This window comes from Miniopterus natalensis, chromosome 8 (genome assembly GCF_054644295.1).
Source record: "Miniopterus natalensis isolate mMinNat1 chromosome 8, mMinNat1.hap1, whole genome shotgun sequence".
NCBI lineage: Eukaryota > Metazoa > Chordata > Mammalia > Chiroptera > Miniopteridae > Miniopterus > Miniopterus natalensis.
Genome location: NC_142088.1, coordinates 23,503,319 through 23,527,915, shown reverse-complemented (window position 1 = coordinate 23,527,915; position 24,597 = coordinate 23,503,319). Strand labels below are relative to the sequence as shown.

The 24,597-nt window shown below is 34.4% G+C and overlaps 1 protein-coding gene across 2 annotated transcripts; it reads left to right on the top strand.

The window, feature by feature from the left end:
• The first annotated feature begins 1,664 nt into the window (after positions 1-1,664).
• Positions 1,665-22,722, top strand: SGO2 (shugoshin 2). Of its 2 annotated transcripts, XM_016221920.2 has the most exons (8): positions 1,678-1,812; positions 3,590-3,765; positions 4,589-4,666; positions 7,122-7,207; positions 10,913-11,145; positions 12,146-15,310; positions 17,620-17,767; positions 22,382-22,722. In XM_016221920.2, exons 1-8 carry the CDS (start codon positions 1,680-1,682, stop codon positions 22,395-22,397), a joined length of 4,035 nt encoding a protein of 1,344 aa, XP_016077406.2. In that variant the 5' UTR covers positions 1,678-1,679; the 3' UTR covers positions 22,398-22,722. The 2 variants fall into 2 exon arrangements, with proteins under 2 accessions (XP_087675803.1, XP_016077406.2); XM_087819677.1 differs by lacking the exon at positions 22,382-22,722 and having other exon boundaries at positions 1,665-1,812; positions 17,620-17,771.
• The last annotated feature ends 1,875 nt before the right edge of the window (positions 22,723-24,597 follow it).

Sequence of the window (24,597 nt, the reverse complement as noted above, 5' to 3'; positions counted from 1 at the left end):
AGTATTTTCTTGATATTTCTCAACATCTGTTCAATACTGTCAAGAGACTCATTCCCATATTGGGCAATTTTTATTTTTAGAAATTTATTCCACTTATCCATAGTCATTTCTTCAACAAATGTTTAACAAACAAATTTGTTCAACAAATTTGACAAAAATCTGTACCCTCATGGAACTTACATTTTAGTAGGAGAAGGAGAAAACAGTCAAGTTAAATAAGAAAATTATGTAATTTTATGTTAGACATTAAGTCAGTGGTGGAAAAGAAAACAGGAAGTGAGATGGAGTCAAGTGTGCAATTTTAAATAGTTTGGTCTGGAAAAGCTCGCTAAGAAAGTGACATTTGAGCTTGGCTGGTGTAGCTCAGCGGTTGAGCATGGACCTGGGATCCAAGAGATCTCAGTTCGATTCCCAGTCAGGGCACATGCCTGGGTTTCGGGCTTGATCCCCAGTGGGGGGCGTGCAGGAAGCAGCCGATCAAGGACTCTCATCATTGATGTTTCTCTCTCCCTTTTTCTTCCTCTCTCTGAAATGAATACATTATTTTGTTTTATTTTTTTAAGTGACATTTGAGCAAAGACTTGAAGGATGTGAGCAATTCTGTGCTTATTTGGAGGAAAAGTGAGACAGGAATACAAAAATTCTGCAGTGGGAACCTGCCAAGGTGGCCAGTGTGGCTGGAGCTCAGTGAGTAAAAGGAAAGGTAGTGAAGAGGTCAGAGAGGTGCTGATGGAGAACTGGGGAAGGGGAGGAATATCAAATCGTATAGCACCTTATGGGCCATTGCAAGGATTAGGACTTTCCTCTTAAGGAAGATGGAAAGCTGCTGGAGGGTTTTTAGCAGAGAAGTGACATGAATTTACTTAAGTTTTAAAAGAGTCATTTCTGTTATGTGGTTGAAAATAGATAGCAGGGAAGAAGGTGAAAGCAGGGACACCATTCAGGCAGTGCTAGCAATGGTGTACATGAGAGAGAATGGCAACTTGGATCAGAGTGGCAGCCGCAGAAATAGTGATAAGTGGGCTCATGTGGCTGTGTTGTGAAAGTCAGACCCCATGACTGATGATAGAGTAGATGTGGGATGTGGGAGAAGAGGTTTCTGACCTGACCAACTAGAAGGCTGGAGTTGCCATTAGGTGAGATGGAGAGGACAGTGGAGCAGGTTTCGGTGGGGGTGGGAGGGTATATTAGAACATGTTAAATCTGAGGTGCGTCTTAGACATTCAAGTTGGAGATAAGGAGTAGGCAGCTGGATGAATAAGTATGGAATTGATCGGGGATATAAATTTGCAAGTCATAGCATTTATTTTTAATTTTTTTATTAATTTTTTTTTTAGAGAGGGAGGGGAAGGGAGAGAGAGAGAGAAACATCAGTGCAAGAGAGCGAAGCATCTTGGGCTGCCTCCTGCATGGCCCCTACCAGGGACTGAACCTGTAACCTGCATGTGCCCTGACCGGGAATTGAACGGGCAACCTTTCACGGCACGGGATGGCGCAGTACCACTTTTGATTACATTCATACTTTCAGATTTTATACAAAAAGTTTTTTAAATATGTATGTACAAACAAATTATATCATTTGTCCTGATTGTTACTTTTTAGAATGTATTATCAGTTACTCTTTTTTCTTTTTTAATCAATACTATGGTTTCTTTCCTTCCTTCCTTTTCTCTTCAGTGATGGAGTACCCAGTGACAGAAACGGGATCACTTTTTCCCTCAGGAATTAAGAGACATGTGAAAGACAAAAGAATGTCAAAGACTGCTAAGTTGAATGTTTCTCTTGCCTCCAAAATCAAAACCAAAATAATAAGTAAGTGCCATTGGTTTTAAAGTATACTCACATTTTTACTTTTCCTGGAGAATTGATAAAGAATATTTGGTACTTTATTTTATCAAGTGTAGAAAATGACTATTCTTGTTAACTGATGCTTCTTTTCCTTTCAATCCTTTCTAGTTCCTTCAACTCCTATTAGTTGAGTGGTTATGATGATTTACCCTCAGTGGTGACAGCTGAATTTTCAGCACTTAGCTTGGTGCAGCCTAAGGTAGCTACCTCCTACATGACAAGGAAAATACCAATGTGACATTCCTGGAAAATATCTAAAAAAGTGGTAGATTGTTTTGACATGCCATAGCAATTGGATGATGGTTAATCTAGAGGTGGTTGGCCCACATAGAGTGCTATAGTTGGTGATCTTATATAGCCAAAGCTCATTAGGAGGACACTGAGCACTTTAGAGATGAGGTTTCATGGATTCTGGAATTAAAGTGTCAGAAGGGCAAGAAGGGAGGGAGAGAAGGAGGGAAGGAAATGGAAGATAAATTTTCAATACTTTTGAAAATTGTCTCAGTGGTTCATACCCATCTTAGGAGGAGTGTCAGAGGTACCTGTGAAGGGTAACTCTGTTCCTGGTGAAATAGCCATACCTTCTGAGTATCTTTAAATCATAATGTTGCTCCTACCCAGGTCTCTAGGTCCATGTAGCATGTTAGACCACTTCCTATAAAGGCTATTTCCTGTTCTCTTGGGATATACCATTGCATACCCACTGTTATGAAGGAATATATGGATTTGAGGACTGCATCAGAAAACGTTATCCTTTAGCTTGTGGAAGTCCTAAACTGATTCTAGTCTATTTCCATTTGCTACGTCAGAGGTGGCTGTCTGAAACTTTCTCTGTGCCAAAGATAAAGTACTTTTTTGGACCCTGTTTTTTAGATGACAAGACTTTCCCTGAGTATTTAAAAATATTATTATTACTTTTATAAACATTTTTACATATACTACACTTTAATTCAGTGGCGTGTAAATCAAAATTATGAAAATATGAGTATGCTTTAAGTGTACAAAAGGAGCACACTAGATTTAAGGTGAGACTTTCAAAGGAATTCACAATTAAATTTCTTCCCTAAAAGCAGGAAAGCATTTCTGATTTAAATTGTTTGCATAGTGCTTGTAAAGAGAAGAGGGGTCAGGTTTAGATTGTAGTAGATGCTCTCATATAAAAGGTAGGATACTCCTCAGGGTTTAGATGATCTATCCAACATTAGAGTAAGTATGCTCCCTTTTACTCAAGGCTTTGAAAAATGGACTTAGGGAGCACTAACTAATTTGTTCAATTCTGGAGCCACAGAAACTGGTGTTAAATTTTTCACAGATTGGCCACCCTAATTTCTGTGGTACATCTCCAGTTAGAGCTGCAGGATCAGCTTCTCCATTCTGCCTCCTAGTCAAAGGAAAATAGGAAGGTAGGGCAGCAGGTATCAAGATTTAGTTTTTGTGACTGATCTAATTATCTAGAATGCTGTGTCTATAGTAAAGTCCTTTTATTCCTAACTCTGTATTCACAAACATTCTGCGTTCCTCACATCTTTTGTTCATCACTTAGCTAGTTTTTATTTCTTCAGTTCCAAACGCCAAGTACATTTTTTTCAAAACTACACCTGTATTGTCATTCTCTTCTTTTCCACCCTTCGGTTAAAACTTATAAAGTGAAATGCATTTTGTTTGAAATAGTTTTATTAAGGAATATGAAAATTTATTAAGGATTATGTTCAATATATTGACTATTAACATTTTTTTACAGACAATTCTTCTATTTTCAAAATATCTTTAAAGCACAACAACAGGGCATTAGCTCAGGCTCTTAGTAGAGAGAAAGAGAATTCGCGAAGAATGACAACTGAAAAGATGTTATTGCAAAAAGAAGTGGAAAAACTGAATTTTGAGAACACGTTTCTTCGCCTAAAGCTAAATAATTTGGTATGGAAACTATATTTTGTTTGAATTCTAACTTATAACTAAAATTTTAACTATATTATAGAAGCTCTAAATGTTTTTTTCAAATTTCGATTTATTGTGAAAATATTTAAAGAGTGTGCCATGTTCATGGGAAAACTGTAATAAAATAGGTGTCTTAAGTCTACATTCTAAATGAGTGCTTGTGGCTCTGCAAGCCAATATAATACCTTGACTAACCTTTGAGTGCTTATTATAAGCAAATCTTTGTACATTAATATATCTTAATGAGATGGGCATAATTCCTCCAGTGAATTGAAAGGAGACGAGTTCCCGTAGTGTGTTCGCCTATAGTCCCAGCATTTCACTGGCTACAGCCGATTAGATTGAAAACTGTAGTTGCTTTTCTTTCCAATTTTCAACTCCGTCCATAGACAGGGCAGTAAGAGCCAGTGATTAGCTAGGCTGCAACTATAGATGTAACTCTAAAAATAAGTAGAAATTAATTAAAAAATGTAAAAATGACCTTCTACACTTGAGGGTTTAAATTCCTGTGCGACAAACTATGTTCACTTGCCATGTAATGCATTATTATTATAAGAAGATAGAAAAATGTTTAGAAAAATTTGATTGTTGAAAAGCATTCAAAATGCGTGTGTGTGGTGGGGAATGGCTATTTGAACTATAGTGTAGTACCTTTTTAGCTCAATGTGATCTCAGTTTTTAGCGCAATGTTATCTCAATTATTTTCTAAGTCTTCTCAACTGATCGTATTCATAAATGTATGGTTTAATAGACTCCAAATCTTAATTGATTAAAAGGGGTCTTTGTTTTTTCACTTATACAGAATAAAAAGCTTATAGAAATAGAAGCACACATGAACAATAACTTGATAACTGCAATTGAAATGAGCACTCTTTCTGAGGTAAGTAGAACTGTATAAGTAGTGTAATTTTTTAGCATTACTGAGAATAATTGTGGTTAGTGTAGTATCAAGATTAGAGATTCATATCTTAAACTTTGTGCAAATGAATGGTAATATTAATTTTAAGGCTAACAGAACATTATTATTTGGTATAATTGGTTATTGTAATTTTTATATGAAAATTAGGTTTTAATGAAAAGTAACACAGGATTAGACAGCTCAGTGGAATCTAATGACCCCCAAACACTAAAAAACATGAAAGACATTAGTAGAAAGGTAGTATTTCAAATTAGGAAAGAATTTATATTATTTTTAAAAATGGACAGGCAGGTCTCCCTCTCAGGAACAGAGCCTTTCCCTTCCTCTTCCGCTTCCTCTTCCTCTTCCTCCCTTTGCCTTTCTCTCTCCTAAGCTCCAAGGGTCCTTCTTTTGCTTCTGTAACTTGTTTCCTGAGTTCATGCAACCCAGCTGTCACACTTCTACTACCTCTGTAATTTTCTAAATAAATTTTATAATTTGAAAAAAAAGATGAACAAAAGTGAAAAACAATAGGAGAAAAAATAGAGGATCCTACTTTATATCATTCTCTAAAATAAATTCTAGGTGGATTTAAATGTAAAAAATGGAAATCATATGAAATGAGAAGAAATTACAAATGAATTCACATTTGGGAGGAGAGGCCTTTTCTATACCTAGAAACAGATAGAAACCATAAAGGAAATTATTGGTGGATTTTCTCAAAAAGAAACCAAAGGCTAAAAATCATAAAAATAAAAGGTAAGTTGCAGCCTGGGAAAATTAAACATATGGCCGATAAAGCATTAATATTAATAGTTTAAAAGCTTTTATAATATAGCACGAAGAAAATGAAATCAATTAAAAAAATCAGGAAGGGAGTGAAATTAACTCAATTATCTAAATAGGAAAAATAATTTTTGAAGAAATAACTAATGAGAAGGAAAATATATATAATACATAAATTGAAGAAAGGTCAGTGAAGTTCCAATTGTAGATAAATTTCTTGACAGCTTCTGGAGGTAGTTGAGTGCTTCTAGGGTGGCTTTTTAAATGGGATTGCCTATATTTAAATCCCAGCTCTGCTACTTCCTGGTTCTGACCTTGGCCTTTGAACCTCAGTGTGCTCATCTGCATAGTGTGAATAGAGAGTTAGTGTAGGAGTTAAATGTGGCTAGCATGTGTTCTGGCAATAGGATGAGTGCAATAAATGTTAGCTATCATTACTTTTTATTGTGTATGTGTGTTCTAAGTTTTCTGCAAATCTGTCCTTTACAAACTTTTAAAAGTCACTTATAAGTCTCTTAAATGCATAGTCTTTATGGTAGGAAGATGCGAACTGTTTCAAACTACGTTAGCCAAAGAATAGGTGCTTTATTGTCTAACTTAATCCACATTTTTGTGCAGAAAGGATTTGTGGAAATATCCCTGTGGAATAATGATTACAGGAGGTGTAGTTATAAATTTACTACCTAGGACAACCAGTGAGCAGAGGTGTACGTTACACATTTAGCTCCCCATTTGGCTTTTGTACCTGTGTCAAAAATTAATTGACCAAATGTATGTGGGTCTATTTCTGAACTCTGTTCTATTTCATCGTTCTATTTGTCTGTTTTATTTTTTAACTTTTGTATTTAAGTATATTTGTCTCAATTATCACAGCCCTTCAACTTTGTTCTTCTTTTCCAGAATTGTTTTAGCTATTCTAGGTCCTTTGCATTTCCATGTGAATTTTGAAATTATCTTGTCAATTTGGCCATACCCATTTCTATTGCAGGTTAGCACTGTACTAAGAAAACATGGTTGTGTGTAACCTAATTTTTTGGTCTTTACTAAATAATTAAAACATCCAGAAAATGTGAAAATTTTGCAAATATAATAAGCAAAAATTTTAAAGCTACATTGAAATCACCCAGATTTTGAATTTTAAAAGACCATTTAAAAATATGTATTATAAAATATATACTATAAAATATATATTATGTAATATAAAAATATGTTATAAAATCCAATAATATATTACATAGCACATATACAATTGACCTTTGAGCAATGTAGAGTTAGTGTTGCCAACCCCCACACAGTCAAAATCCACATATCAGTTAATTTGTCCCTCCACCCAACCACAAATCAAAAACACTGTATATGTAGAGATATTGTATGTGTGTGGTTATACACATGTATTTGTATGCATAGAAGAAAGTTTGGGAGGTTATATACCAAAATGTTAGTGGTGATTATCTTTGAATGGCATGATTAAGAATGAATTGTGTTTAACCTTATCACATTATTCTCATTGAACTATTAAAGACTAATGTAAGAATTGTTCTATTACTATTGGTATTCTTGTACAATTTGGGGCTTCTATAACAAACATGATTTAATGAGATTAGAAATTTTGTTCCTTTTCATTTTCTCTATTTTCTCCCCCCAAAAATAGTTCCATCAGAGTCCTTTTCTGTTGCCAGCCAGCAAGGATAAACGGGTTAGTAAACAGTGCAAGTCAACGCGTCTTCCATTTGCAAGGTAATTGCTTCAAAACTTAGTTAAATATTAACTTGCGCACTTCTTAGTTGGACTTCGAAAGTTTTTATTTGGTTCACTTCCTTGAAACAAAAACATTTTAAAAATAAATAATGAAATACTTGTTAACATTGTGCGAGTGAAAGAAATTGAATCTATAATATAATTTAGTTTTACATTTTGAAATAATATTCAGGTTTCCCATAGACTCTAGAGAAGAAAGAGGCACAGATGGACCTTTAGTTATATCAGTCTAGATTATATTGGTTCAGAGTACTTAGATTTGTGTATGACACAATAATTGTGTGTGTTATATAATGTTTAGGTCTTGCTCAGATTGTATCTTCAGGGCTCCAAAGAAACTTTCCCTCATGTGCCCTAGCCGGTTTGGCTCAGTGGTTAGAGCGTTGGCCTGTGGACTGAAGGGCCCTGGTTTGATTCTAGCCAAGTACACTTACCTTGGTTGCAGGCTCGATCCCTGACCTAGGTCGGGCATGTGCGGGTGACAACCAATCGATGTGTCTCTCACATCGATGTTTCTCTCTTTCTCTCTCTCTCCCCTCCCCCTTCCATTCTCTCTGAAAAGCAATGGAAAAAATATCCTCAGATGAGGGTTAAAAAAAAAGAAGAACCTTACCCTCATTCAATAGCTAAGTTCATCTGTAATGTCCTACTACTCTTTAGTTCTTTTTTTCTTTTCTCCCCAGGTCACCACTGGCCTCATGTTTTCTGTTGGCTAAATCTGATCATTTTTCTACCTTTATTAACTTGCATACTGCCCAAGCTTTAAAATTAATTTCACTGTTGTTATTTTCCTAACCAAAATTCCTATTTCTAGATTAATTTGATTATAAGTCATAGTAAACACCTATTTCAAACCTGTCATTATAAAGACAGTCTCTGAGGTCCAGAGAGGTAGAATGACTCAATGAATTAATGGCATTGATTAAAATCCTCTTGCCTCATAGACAATGTTCTTTCAGTTATATAACTTAAAGGTTTATTGCTTTTATTTAAGTGCATAAGTAAATGTACTTATATACTGAATGCTATTTGTACCATAGTAAAAATTTTTATATATACTATGCTATTTTTTGTTCTTTCTAGTTTGCTGCATTGTTTTGCCTGTTATGCTGTAATGACACTACATTTCACCAGTACCTTTTCCTTGCTGTAGTTTTAAAATAGTACATTTTGGTGCCTTGTAGTTCCTTTTCCTAGTTCTTTTTCAAGAATATCTTAGCTGTCATACACACATTGCTTCATAAGAATATACGAATGAAGTGTCAGACTTGCCCTCTATAAAATTTCATTGTATTTTTTAAGTAGATTTTTGTTTGAAGTATAATATACATGTTAGAAAAGTGTAAAAGTCTTTAGAATGTGGTAAATTTTTACAAGTGAACACTGCTGTGTAACCAATACCCAGACCAAGAAACAGAATGTTACCAGTAGTACCTCAAATACCCCCTTAGACTTCTATTCGCTACTCACCACCTACTCAAGGATATATATTATTCTGACATCTAACATCATAGATAATTAATTTTGCCTAATTTTGAACTTCATATATTGAAATCATACAGTAGATAGGACTTTTGTCTCTGGTTTCTTTGCTCAACATTATGCTTGTGAGATTTATCTTTATTGTTGAATGGATTTGTAGATCATTTATTCTCATTGCTATGGTAGTATTCCATTGACTGGTTATACAGTAATTTCTCCATCTTTCTAATGGTGAACATTTACCTTTTTTCTAGTTTTGGTCTCTTGCAAGTAGTGCTGCTATGTATATGCCTTTAGAAATATATGTGCACATTTCTGTTGGGTATGTACCTAGAAGAAGAATTACTGGGTTTACATATAGTATTTGGCTTTAAGGGACACTGCAAACAATTTTCTAAAGGGTTTATACCAATTTATATTTCTAGTAGCAATATATGAGTATTCCTGTTGTCCTGTATCTCTAACAACACTTGTTATTGTCTGTCTTTCATCTTAGCCATTTGGGGGATATGTACTGGTATTACATTGAAGTTTTAATTTTAATTTTTTTGATAATTAATGAATTTAAGCATGTTTATATGTTCATTTTTTATTGGATTGTTTATCATTTTTTAAAGATTTGTAGGTTCTTAAATACATTATATTTAAATTCTTTGTACATTACAAATGTTTTACTCTGGTTTGCCTCATCACTCTCTTAATTGGATCTTTAGATGAACAGAATTCTTTTTAAAATCCATTTTATATATCTATATAGTTATATTCATTAATCCCCCTTTCCCTATGGTTACTACTTTCTGTGTCCTTTTAAGAAAATTTTTACTAATTGGGAGGTCATGATGTGTTCTATTTTTTAAAAAGCTTTATTTTTTTCCATTTCACATTTAGATCTTTATACCCCTAGAATTTGGGGTATAATGTGAGGGAAAGGTTGTAATTTATTTTTTTCATATGGAAATCCTACTGACCTGCACCATTTATTTAGAAAAGACCATCTTTTCTCCACCTCATTGGAGTATCATTTATATCATAAGTCAGGTGACCTGATGTGTATACGTCTCTTTCTGAACTCACTTTTCTAGGTCTTGGTATTTGATAGTGTGGATCTCCATTTCATTTATTATGTTTTTGTTCATGAATATTATCTTCCCTATTATTGACCCTTTGCATTTCCATGTGAATTTTAGAATCAACTTGTCAATTTACATAATGCACGTGTATACATACACATTCTCTTCTGGAATTTTGATTGAGATTAAGAAAATTCATTACATTAATAGGAAAAAAAGAGAAAAGTAGTATCTTTTCAATAGTGACAGAAAAGGCATTTGATAAAATTCAACAGCCATTTATGAAAAATCTTTCAGCAAACTAGGAGTACAATGGAACTTCTTTAATCTGATAAAGAAAACCTGCAAAACCCAAGAGCAAGCATGTTAAGTAATGGGAACACAATAAGAATGCCCTAAGTTTCTCCTAAAGCCAAATACTATATGTAAACCCAGTGATTCTACTAGAAATATGTGCATACATTTCAAAAGGCATATATATGGCAGCACTATTTGTAGTAGACCAGAACTAGAAAATATCAGTTATTTGGGTTCATTTGCTGGCCCCCTCTCCCTTTCTTTGATATTACTCCTCATTCTTTGAATTCAAGGAGGCCAGTTTATCAAATTATTTCTGTGGGTTTCTGTGTCTCCCCTGCCCCCACCCCTATAGATTTAACTGCTCTAGGAATATGGCTTTAGTTTACATGGATGTTTTTGGAAACAGCAAACTTCATCTCACCCATAACTTTCCATGCAATTGTACCTGTTTGAAACCAGAGGAAGAGTTTTGAGTATTCCATAGAATTAATTATAGGAAAACTATAAATATTACATATGTGTATTTAAAAGTATGTTTGGACTTTATTTATTTCATTATTATTACCCTAATAGCCCTACCAGTGATTATATCAGTTATCTCCTTTTGGGACCACTGGGGTTATGAAGATAAGCATTCTTGTTTTATTCCAAGTTCTGTACTATTAGATACTGCCTAGTTCCTACCAATAATTGTCTTCATTGAACACAAAAAGCTACCAGAGGGGGTTTATGGTTAGTTCTCAAATAAATAGAATACAGAAACAACTATCCATGTAATTTTCTAAATTTTTGTAAAATACAAAATTTTTCATTCATTCCCACTTGCCTTTAGGGTTCCATTAACTTCAAATGATGATGATGATGATGAAGATAAAGAGAAAATACAATGTGACAACAATATTATATCAATGACATCACCTGATGTTCCGTCTTCAGTATCAACAAGACAATCTTTATCAACTCAGTATAATTTGGAATTGTTATGTCTTAAAGAAAATAATCAAAATGTGTGTGGTTTAGATGATTCAGAGCCTATTTCTTCTATTGTTGATTTACTTCCCAAAGGTGAGATGTTTTTAAAAATTCATTTCGAGTGTCAGTATTAAATAGTTACATTCATCAGATTTTCTTCTTGATAGCTTTGGTATATAAACAGTTAATAAGTTATATCTCATATGTTACAGATTTGCTAACTTCTACTATTTTAAACTGCTGGTGAAAAATTTAATTTAAAAGTAAATATGCTGACAAATGTCAGGTCCACAGTGGCCTAATACTGTTACTCTGGAAGCAATATTTAGAAATGAGCTGGCTTAAAGAGCTTTTCTTGGTATTTTAACTTATAAATCGGAAGACACCATATTCGTTTCCTATATTAGTTTCATTTTCTCCTATTCATAGATATGAAAATTGGGGGCCTAGGTAGGTGTAATGCCTTTTTCAAGATCATAACCAATTAGTGGTAAAGCAAAACTTGAGCATTCATAATGGTTGAGCAAGAGAAAATGATGACACATTTTATTTACTTGGTATTTCAAAATAATTGTGCATGTAGTCTGGCTTATGTATTTGTCATAGGTTTTCCAATTGGGATATAGAATTATAACTATATTGAATTTAGACCTTAGAATTATTTTTTCTTTCTAAAAATTTATATGAATGTTTCCATGTAGAATTTATAGAAACAAGCTGTCTTCTGATAGCCTTCTGATAGTTGTTTTTATCAGAGTTATCACTGTTATTTGGGGTTATATGCTGGCTCCCTCTACTTTAGAAATATGTGTTAATAGCTCCACTGTTGGCTATACTCTACTGTTGGGGCCAAGGCAGAGTGAATTCTCAGTATATATTCTCCATAGATGCAAATGTAAAATGTTATTTATGAATACTCGCATCATTTCTACTTTATTTTTTATCAGCATAGATTCTTTATAATGGAAGTATCTGAACAGAACACATTGTTAGAAATCATCTCTATAAAATAGCTTGATTTCTAATCTAATTTGTTTAAAATAATAAACCTGTCATTACTTATTTCTGAATTTTGTTTCCCTTTATTTTATAGAAAGCTGTTCCCACTCGGACCAAAGTTCCAAGAGTTCTCTAATGAGTGAGATGAAAAATTCCCAGTCTATCAGCCACAGAAAGGAGGAACCATCTCTTAATAACATAACTAAAAGGAAAAGGCGTGCATCATTTCTGGAATCAAATAATCCTTCTGAAGACAATCCTTGTGTGACAAATTTAAATCAAGAAGGGATTTCAAGTCCAGAATTAAATGGGAATAATGAGATAAATGATTGTACTAATGAACTGAATATTAAAATGCAAAGAAACATACAGTGCCTTCCTGACTCATCTGAGTCTGCAAGTGAACCTACTGCGGAGTGCATGAATCAAGTTCAGGATAATGATGACTTTCAGGGGCAGAAAACTGTGTATGATGCTGACATGGATTTAACTGCTAGTGAAGTAGTAAGTCAAATTGTTACAGTTTCAACAGGCACTAAAAATAAAAGTCATAAAAAACCAAATGACGGTAGAATCAAAACTTTCAGAAAAGTGAAAGATTCAAGCTCTGAAAAAAAAAGAAAAAGATCAAAGAAACAAATTAAAAATAGTTCGGAAATGAATGTTGAGGAAAAGATTGAAAATGAACCAGAAAAAAGACCTGTTGGCCTGAATGACAATGGGGATTCAGAAGATCCAAATTCTATCTTCAGTACTGAAGAGCTGACTCAGTTGTACAAGCTGAAGACAATAGTCCTTCATAATGACTTCAATCAGGATGACAAACAAAGTACAGAGAATAGTAAGAAGAAAAGAATACATGTAGCAAATGGGCAAGAGGAAGCATACTCTTTCTCCCAAAATTCAGATAAATTCCAGGAGGAGAGTAAATTTGATATGGGTCAAAGTTCTCTGACTTATAATAAAAATAAAACTTCTAGACAGACATTTGTAATTCATAAGTTAGAAAAGGATCACTTATTTCTAAATCAAAAGGATAAAGGAATCATTTCTGAAAACCTAGAAATCACAAATGAATTTCAAACAGCTGACCTTGCCACCAGACATAATGGGAGTTTATGTGATTATGAGACTCAGAACCTGTTGGACTTGAGAAAGCATGTCGCTGATACACAACCTGCTCAGCAAAATGAATCAAAAATAAATAAGAAGGTTAGGCAGAAAGTAAATCGGAAAACAGAAATAATTTCTGAAATGAACCAAATATATGGGAATAATGATAGAGATGTGCATGGCCCAGAAGAAGGTAACTTTTTTATCCAAACCCAGGAGGCTAAAGAAAGCTGCTCTGGAAACCTACAAGTTTCAAGTGAGTTTCAAAACCCTGCCCTTCACACCAGCGGTAATGGGGACCTATGTGGTTGTGAGCCCCAGAATGTGTTGGGTTTGCCAAAGCTGGTCACCAGTGTGTCTCCTGTTCAGCAAAATAAGTCAAAAGTTAATCATCTCAGGCAGAGAGTAAATCGGAAGACACTATTAATTTCTGAAATGAATAATTTGTTTAAGGATACACATGTGTATTGCCCAGAAAATGGTAACCCTTTCTTCCCGACCCAGAAGGATAAAGAAATCATCCCTGAGAACCTAGAAGACCCAGGTGAGTTTCGTACACCTGCCCTTTCTACCAAAATTGGTGGAAGCCTACCTGATTATGAGTCTCAAAATATTCTGGGGGTGAAAAAACATGTCCATGATATGCAAACTGCTTGTCAGAATGAATCAAAAATAGGTAAGGAGCTTAGGCAAAAGGTATGTCGGAGGACAGGAATAATTTCAGAAATCAACCAAATACATGAGAATGATAAAGATATGCATGACCCAGAAAAGGGTAACTTATTTTCTCTAACCCAAAAAGATAAAATCATTCCTGAAAGCCTGGAGGACTCAAATGAGTTTCAGATGGTTGACCCTTCCACCAGAGGTGATAGGAACCTCTGTGATTTTGAGGCTGGAAACATTTATGGGGAGAAGAAGCGGGTTACTAATATGCCACCTGCAAAGCAAAAGGGATCAAAAATAAGTAAGAGGCTTAGGGATAAAGAAAGTCGGAAGACACAAATAATTTTAGAAACGAACCAAATAAGTGAGTTTAATAACAAAGGAGTGCATGAACCAGAAAACAGTAACTTCTTTTCCCTAACCCCAAAGGATAAAGAAAGTATTTCTGAAAACCCAGAAGTCACAAGTGAATTTCGAACAGCTTATCTTTTTACCAAAGATAATGGAAATTTATATGATTATGAGACGTTGAATATGTTGGATTTGAAAAAGCATGTAACTGATATGCAACCTGCTCAGCAAAATGATTCAAAAATAAATAACGTTAGGCAGAAAGTGAATCGGAAGACAGAAATAATTTCAGAAATGTACCAAATATATAGGGATAATGATAACGATGGGCATGGCCAAGAAATCTATACAAAAGATCTCGATGTTAAAATAAATGAATCTAAACAGAGACTTGAATGCCAAGGTATTATCAGTGGCTACTGTATGGAAATCAATAATAATGAAAAGGAAAATTGTGAGCAAATTTCAAATCCTTACAAACAAGTTAAAAAGCATGGGAAAGAATCATCAGGCAAGACAAAGAATATTTTGGCAAAAGGTAAAAACAAACCTATTTTTCAGTTAACAGATTGTTCACAGACCTCTCTCCCCTTGGAATCGGGTTTCAAACACGTTACTAATGAAGCAGATTCTGATTCTGGCAACCAAGTGGAACCACGTAAGAATCCAAAGCAGAGCACTACAGCTCTGAATAAGGAAAGAGACCTCCCCTTTGTGGAAGAGAAAAAAGGAGAGCGCCAGGTTAAAAGAGGAAGTAAAGTGACATCCAAATCAAAGAAAAGGAAGACGCTAATAGATCTTTCTCCAGATAGCCATGAAGTAAAGCAGAGAATATCTGACACCGGTCAGAGAATATCATTTGAATCTGAACAAGCTACTGAAAAAAAATTGGAAAATGAGAAAATTAAGCCAGACTTTTATACAAAGGTGTTTAATTCTTTATCTCAGATCTATTCACCTAACGTACAAGATTCTTCCCTTAACAGTGTCCATGAGGGTTCAAGACCTTTGCGTATTTCTTCTGGTAAAAATCTAACAATAAAAGAAAATTTTGTAAGTGATGATGAGCAGGAGAAGATGACAGGGATGAAGTTTCAAGTCACCCAGAGAACACAAAAATCAGGAACAGGTAGGTCAATACCTGAAGTGATCAAGTTTTAAAAGTGTATTTTTTTTCTTATTTAACTAGTAAGGTGTTTGCTGTTATAACTGCCACTTTTATGGAATTTAAAAACTGCGTAGCTTGATCCCTAAAAACAATATGAAGAAATTTAAAGAAACCTTTAATACTTTGGAAAGATAACAGTGAGAATGTCTTGGACATTTATAACCTAAAAAACAGATTGGCCTTTCCAACAGAGTTGTCTGATAATGTTATTAGGCAGATAATTTCCTTTTTTATATGTTTGAAGGTAATTGAGTGTTTTAAATATATATAATAAGGAATTGTGCCAGATTGATTTTATCAAAGGCAATTGCAAGATTCTTTAGAGTGGGACTTTGGTAACAGTATATATTTAATGTGATTAAAGCATTATTCTAGATATTTTAGAGGATTCAAAGTAATACTAACTCCCTTTCCTCAGAATACATGTATGTAAAAGTTGCAAATACAGTATGTAAAAGTTGCAAATGCTTTAATAGAAGCACACATATTATGCTAAAGGATGTAACAGGGAGTAATTTTGCCTAAAGGAACCTGCAAAGACATCATGAAACAGCATTTTAGGGCGACCTGAAGGATAAGTAGGATTTTTACCTTAATATTTAGTTTTCATTTTCTCCCATTTATTTGTTTATTTAATTAGTTTTTAAGTATATCTTTATTGATTTCAGAGAGAGGAAAGGAGAGGGAGAGAGAGAGACAGAAACATCAATGATGAGAGAGTCACTGATTGGCTGCCTCCTGCACGCCCCTGACTGGGGATCGAGCCCGCAACCCGGGCATGTGCCCCGACCGGGAATGGAACCCCAATCGCCTGGATCCTAGGGTGACGCTCAACCACTGAGCCACGTCTGGCCGAGCACTCCTAGTTATTAAAAGAACACTCACTGTAGAAAATTTAAAGTAGAGAATCAGAAAATAGTAGTAAAAACAACCACCACATTCTGGCATATACATGCAGACTTGAATCTATGGATTTTTAAATATATGCTTGAAATCGTACTCTATAAAACATTATCTCACATTTCCCCCTTAACATTGGATCCTATGGATGTTCCTTTATTATTAGAAATTTTGTAACATTAGACATTCCCATATCAATTAAAATTTTCTATTGGGAGCCTAACATTTTACTATATATGCATATGGAGCACAGGGATCTTTTTCCAGTTTTACTAAGAAATAATTGACATATATCACTGTATAAGTTTAAAGTGTACTGCGTGATGGTTTGATTTACACATATTGTGAAATGATTACCACAATAGGTTCAGCTAACATCCATCTTCTCATGGAAATACATTGAAAAGAAAAAATTTTTTCTCCTTGTGATGAGAACTCTGAGGGTTTACTCACTTAACAACTTTCCTATATATCATACAGCATTACCAACTATAGTTACCATGTTGTAGTTTACACCCCTAGTACTTATTTATCTGAAACTAAAAGTTTGACCACCGTCCGCCAATTTCTCATCCTCCCAACCTCCGCTACCTCTTGTAACCACAAATCTGGTTTCTTTTTCTATGAGTTTGGGTTTTGTTTTGTTTTTAAGATTCCACATATAAGTGAGATCATACAATATTTGTTTTTCTCTGTTTTACTTATCCCACTTAGCATAAAGTCTTTAAGGTTCATCTGTGTTGTCACAAATAGTAGGATTTCCTCATTTTTTTCCTGGCTGAATAATATTCCATTGTATTTATGTCCCACAATTTTACCCACTCACTCATCCATGGACACTCAAGTTGTTTCCATGTCCTGGCTATTGTAAATAATGCTGGTAGGAACATGAAGGTGCAGATATCTTTTTCAAGTAGAGGACACTAGGATTTTGACCGATGAGGCTATTCCATGTAAAAGAAATACTGAAGCAAAATAAGTGCAAAGGTCCAGAATTACAGGACATGTTAGAGGAGGCGAGCCATCGTTCATCTCTGTATCCTTCATGGTGCCTTTCAGAGCGACCACTCGATGACAGATGTTGAATGAAGGCAGTAATTTGTGGGACTCTAAGTAGAGTTGAACCATGAAGAATTTTTCTCAGCCTGTATATGATTTCAGAATTAAAATGTTGTGAGCTACAACATCATGGCTGGAGAAAAACTGATTTACAAATAATTATAGTGCTACTATTATAATTAAAATTATAACTTGATTATTGTTAAGTTTAAAAATTTGCTACCAGTGATTTACAAACCACTAAATAGCCCGTATCTGTTTCCATATCTCTATATGTTTACAAATATTTGTGAAAATAATACTCTTTTCAGGTGGTAGAACACTACAGGACTTGACAAATACCAATTTTGTCTCAAATAACACTGCTAAATCTGAAAATAAGTCAGAGGATCTACCTTTAGAGCTGCCAAAGCGAAGAAGGTGCACGCCTATCAATTTCAAAGAGCCAAGTCTCAGAGAGTAAGTATTTCAATGATATTAAAGTGATTTTAGTGTGATATTATAAAATATATACTTTAAAAAAAATTTCTTCCATGAATTAGTATTTGAACACTTCTGAATATCAATAAAACATATTATTGGCATATAACAACTGAAATATAACCTGAGTAAGATTTGATGAAATGTCTTTTATTCTTTGAACAGGTTTTCATAAAAGATGTTGCCTATAATGTACAAACCACTATTTATGTATCTGGTTTTTTCCATTTATTTATTTTCTACCTTGTTCCCTAGAATTGATTTTCAAAGTGGTTTATATATCCTTTGGCCTCAAAGAATAATACTCTTTTTCCCCCCTTTTTTTAAACTTCATATATATCTCAATGAAGAGAAAATAGTGTTTCCCCCCTTTAACCCATCCATCCCTGAGGTTCACCACTTATTAATGTTCTGCCATATTTACCTCATCTATCTTTTTTGTTATTATATCTTTCAAGCAAATAAAGATATATATAAACAGTAAGAACTCAACAAAGTTTTTAACAAAACTAGACAAAAATGATCACATCTAACAAAATTATCAATAATTCCTGTTATCTAATAGCCAATTTTTATTCAGATTTTCTTGGTTATCTCAAAAAGGTCGAAATGCCTTTAATATGTGCTTTATTCAAAATTTCATTTTTAAAAAGGATTAATGAAGTAGCGTGTTTTGTAGAACCTGATCTCATTTGGGATGTATTTTCAGAAGGAAGAGAAAAATTTCCTTACATCTTCTTTTCTTTGCATTATTTTAGTGCTTGCTTCTTTTATGAAATGAAAGACATGATGGTTTCGACACGTATTTTAAAACAGTAACCAGCACATGGCAGCAATATAAGGGAGGGTGAAAGAGAAGCAAATTAAAAATGAAATAAAGGACAAGGGCTCTTTTTAAAAAACAACTTTATTGAACTATGGTTTACATACCATACATTTCACTCATTTAAAGTGTACATAATTCAGAGGTTTTTAGTATATTTGCAGACATACATACCATCCCTATGGTCAATTTTACAACATTTCTTTGCCTCATAAGAAACCCCTGTCCTTTAGCTATCATTCACCCCCCCCCCCCCCCCCCCACTGTAGGCAACCATTTAGCTACTTTCTGTCTCTGTAGAGTTCTCTGTTCTAAATATTTTATATAAATGGAACTACATAATATGTGGTCTATCTTTGTGAGTGGCTTCTTGCACTTAACATAATGTTTTCAGGGTTTATCCATGTTGTGGCTTGTATCAGTATTTCATTTCTTTTTATGACTGAATAATATCCTGTTGTATAGATAGAATATATATATTCTAATACATGCATAATATTTATAGCACATTTTATTTATATACTTGTCTATTGATAGACATTTGGTTGTTTCCACCTTTTAGTTATTATGAATAATGCTGCTATCAACATTCTTTTGCAAATTTTTGGTGTACATATTTTCATTTCTCTTGGGTATATGCCTAGTTGTACAATTGCTGAGTCATATGGTAACTTCGTATTTAATCACTTGAGGAACTGCTAGACTGTTTTCCAAAGCTGCTACACCATTTTACATGCCCACCAAGGGTGTATAAGTGTTCTAATTTCTCCCATATCTTCACCAACGCACTTGTTATTATTTGACTTTTTGATGATTCTAGCCATACTAGTGTGTGTGAAGTGATACCTTGTGGTTTTAATTTGTGTTTCTCTGATAACTAATGATGTTAAGCATCTTTTCATAAGCTTATTGGCCATCTGTATATCTTCTTTGGGGAGCTGTCTGTTCAGATCCTTTGCCCTTTTTTTCAATTGGGTTGTATTTGTATTATTGAGTTGCAAGTTAAACTTTTTATTTCAAACTAATTTTAGACTTACTAAAAAGTTATAAAAAAAGTACAGAGATTTCTCACCCTGCTTTCCCTGATTTTACCATCTTTACCTACAATACAATGATCAGCCTAGAAAGTTAGCATTGGTATAATGCTGTTAATTAAACTATGCACCTCCACTAACATCCTTTCTGTCTGAGTATCCTACACAGGATCCCATATTGATTTAGGTGCTATTTGTCCTTGGCCTCCTCCAGCCTGTGACAGTTTCTCAGTTCCCCTTTTCTTTTATGACTTTGACACCTTTGAAGATTACTGGCCAACTGTAATACTAAGAAAATATTCCTTAATGTCTTTTGAGTGTTTGAATCATAAATGAGTGTTGAATTTTGTCAAAGGCTTTTTCAGCATCAATTAAAAAATGTATAGGCTTTATTTCCTTAGATTTATTAACATGATACATAATGATACATTTTCTACTATTGAACCAACCTTGCACTTCTGGGGTAAATCTCACTTGGCCATGGTGTGTGTTTTCATAATGTGGTATGGATTTGCTTTGTGACTGTACTGTGAGCACATGAGAAGATTGTGTGTTCTCTATCGCAGTGTAGAGTTCGATACGTGTTGTTTAGATCTTTTGTCTCCTTATTCACTTTTTGTCCACACTAAGAGTAATACATTAAGATCTCCTATTGTTGTGTTCCTATCTGTCTCCATGAATCTCCTATAGTTTTTGCTTCATAAACATAGTTGCTCTGCTATTTGGTACATAAATACTATAATAACTGTATATTCATTGTAGAATAGGGCATTTATACTAAAATTGTGCCCTGTTGTTGTGTTCAGACTTTGGGACTTAAGAGATAAAGACTTTAAAAAATATATTTATAGTACCTTCCTAAGAACTCCTGCTGCTCCTACCCTCAGTACCTATGATAATTACCCCATAACATATTGCAAGCAGTTTCCATCAGGATCTGCTCTCACTGGGGGCCTATCAGAAGCTGTGCATGCCATTCCCAATCCAAAAAGAAAGGAGAAAAAAAGTGGCACCTGGGTTGTCATCACTCTTCATATTACACTAATGTACATTGTAGATTTTGCTTTTTAAAATTTTTTAATTTACTTGCTAAACTATTTACCAAATAAACTGCATGCCCAGTAGATCTAAACTAAAATATATATATATATATATATATATATACTATTTTATTACAACATTTTGCTATATTTTGTTTAGAATAGGTAGCTCTTTTGAAAGGATTAATTAAATTGTATCTAATTACCTAAGGCAAGGATATTGTATTGGTTCTGAAGAGGGGTACAGAGGAGAGAAAGAGACCTATCTACTTATTATACCTTCTAATTTGGGGCCATATGTATGTATTTCATCCAAAAAACATATATAAAGAATATAACTCCACTTCTTGCAACATTATATACTAGGTTAATAGATCAGCCCTCTTACTGAAAAAATAAAATTACTGGACAAAATATTAAAACAAAACAGACAAACAAAATACCCCTTGAATGCATCTATTAGATAGTAGAGAAATTAAAAAGCTCAGATTAGAGACTGAGAGTGGGAAGCCAGAAAGGTAAGTGGAGCCTGAAACTGGCTTTTGCCTGAAGGCATTTTGCCTAAGCATTGGATTCACAGCCTTGTGGGGCTGGGGACAGAAGGCAGATTCTAGGATTTAGTTAAAATGAAGAGTCTAATAGTGGATCTCCTTTAGTAAAGTTGAGCTACTTTCAAATAGAAGAGCAAACTAAAAATAAGCTTCTCACCAGCTTTTTTAAGCTCCAGGAAATAACTCTGGTGCTGAATTGAGGAGCAAAAAATCTTCTAAGAATTCATAACCAAAATCAAACCCTCATGTATTGCAGCTGTAATTCACAATATCTGGAAGTCACGGAAAACGTCAAGCTGAGGATATAGTAGTATTAGCCTGTTACTTGTAGTGCCCCCTGTTGTCTATTAGAAGCAAATGCAGATATTTTCTAGAGGAGCCCTCCATCTCAGTCCGTAACACGTTTTCCACAGATAAAGTTGCAAGGGAAATGAAACAGCTCACAACAAAGAACACCACACACACACACACACACACACACACACACACGAGGGAACAAGAGACTAGCAAAAGCAACTAAGTGCAGAATCAGATACAGAGTATACAATAAGAATATTTAATGTTCCAATAAAGGAGAGGCTTGAAAATTAGTAAAGATATTTAGTGAAAAAGTTATAGAAAAGCACCTACAGAATGATATCAAGATCACGCATAGATTAAAACCAAACAGTTTACATTTTAGGAGTGTAATATACAGATTGTTAAAACTGTAAAAAAAAGCAAGGGAATGGTTAACATAATATAGGATAGTGGTTACTTCCAGGGGCATTAGCAGGCTGTGATGAGAAACAGACACTAGACGAGTCTGAGATGTGGTAGTATTTAACTTAGGTGGTTTGTACATCAGCATTTATTTGATTGTTTTAAAAGTCTACATTTTCATATATTATGTATGCTAAAGTTTGTAGTTAAAAGGAAACTTGCAGTAAAACACGTAATGTATAAAATCTATATTAATATTTCTTAAATTTTATTTATAATTCCCACTAAAACAGAGTGTTTCAGATGTATGGCAAAGCTTATTATGGTTTGAGAAAGCTGCTTTCTACTAGTATGACACGGCAATTTTCTCCTTGCTTCACAGCGAAAGCATTTGTTTTGTGTTGTTGTTATTATTAATCTTCCCCTTTTTTCCTACTTTGCAGCAAGATGAGAAGATGAAGTGAATTTATGGATTCTGGTTTTTCTGAATTCTGAAACCATAATGAGTCAAAACAGGGATATAATTAGAAGAAGAGGAAATACATGATGAAAAGTTGTGGTTGTTTTATTTTCTGCCTTTTCATGGAGTGTTGATTTATCCATTTTTATGTTTCAATATATGTGCATAAAATAGCTGTTTTGTAATATTAAATTATATTACAAAATTTAAATAATTTTGGTTGTCCTATAACTTATATTCCTTCTCATTCAGCTTTTTCAACCTAATAGGCTTGAACTAAACAGTATCTGTTAACCTTTTAACCAATAAAATGTATTATAAATACTTTTGCAGTGGTTATCTTGTTGTATATCAAGCTAACCTCTTAGTTTTGTTTTTAAACCATTTAATATATGTGAATACCTTTAACACTTTAAAAGTCTCCTGCCCTGGCCAGTTTTCTCTCACCCCTCATTCATCCATACTTTCAGAATTACTTGGTCAGTAATTACTTAGGTGTCAGGTCCGTATTCTGTTATGTGTAATCTAATGACTTGGTGGAGGGGTTAACCTTTCAGGCTCTTTTGAATTTGGTTTTTATAACTTTATTTTAAAGATCACTTGCTCATCTAGTAAAAGTAATAAATCCTATTCATATCTGAGATCAGTGAGCATAGCTTATTGTATATTCAAATAACTAGTCAAATACTATTCTGCCTACATGGAAAAGCTTTCTTAGACCATATTTGACAACTGAAAAGGTGGCCCCAGAAATCTGCATTTTTAGCAAACATTTTAGATAATTCTGGGGCAGATGTCCTAGTACCAAACTTTGAAAAAAATGCTGTAGGAGTAGAGTCCCACAGAACTTACTCATAATATCAACAATGTGTGTTGAATGGGTGCCAGAGGCTTTTTTAAAAGGAACAGTTGACAGTGGTTAAGAGCTTGGCACCCTGGCAGTCTTTGTTGCCTTTCCTGTACTCAGCCTTTGGACCTCCCAGAGTCATTCTCTAGGATTATATTTTTGTTTCTATTCCTACTTTCTTTTTTCTTTTTTTTTATTGTTCAAAATATTACAGATGTCCCCTTTTCTCCTCATTGACCCACCCCATCCCATCCCTCTCCTCAGTCCCTCTCCCCACCATTGTCCGTGTCCTTGGGTTGTGCATATACGCATATAAATTCTTTGGTTACTCTCTCCCCCTCCACCCACCCACCCTCCTCCATCCCTCTGACATTCGTCAGTCTGATCCATGTTTCCATGTCACTGAATCTATTCTGTCCATCAGTTTATAAGGTTCTTTAGATTCCACGTATAAGTGAGATCATGTGATGTTTGTCTTTCGCTGCCTGGCTTATTTCACTTAGCATAATTTTCTCCAGGTCCATCCATACTGTTCCAAAGGGTACAAGATTCTTCTCTTTACAGCTGTGTAGTATTCCATGGTGTAAATGTCCCACAGCTTTTTATCCACTCATCTACTGATGGGCACTTAGGCTGTTTCCAGATCTTAGCTATTGTAAACTGCGCTGCTATGAACATAGGGGTGCATATATTCTTTCTGATTAGTGTTTCAGGATTCTTAGGATACATTCCTAGGAGTGGAATCACTGAGTCAAAAGGCAGCTCCACTTTTAATTTTTTGAGGAACCTCCATACTGGTTTCCATAGTGGCTGCACCAGTCTGCATTCTCACCAGCAGTGTACCAGGGTTCCCCTTTCTCCAGACCCTTCCCAGCACAGGTCATTTGTTGATTTGTTGATGGAGCCATTCTGACAGGTGTGAGGTGATGCCTCACTGTGGTTTCATGGACAGGCACATGCAAAAAAATGAAACTAGACCATCAACTTACTTCATACACAAGAATAAATTCAAAATGGATAAAAGACTTAAATGTAAGTCACAAAACCATAAAAATCATCAGAGAGATGCAAACTAAAACCACAATGAGGTATCCTTCATTTCTATTTTTCTTTCTATGAGGCTTGTCTTCCCTTCTTATGCAAGTTGTTTTCCATATTATGTAGTCAGATTTATCAACCTTTTATTTTTTTGCTGGTGGAATTTGGTCATATAATCTGTTCCCAGATTATAACACATTTCCCTGTGGCTTCATTTTGTTTTTACATTTAAATTTCTGATTCACGTAGATTTTGTTCAGTTGTATGGTGTGAGGTATGAATGCAGTTTTGACCTTTTTCCAACTGACTCCCCA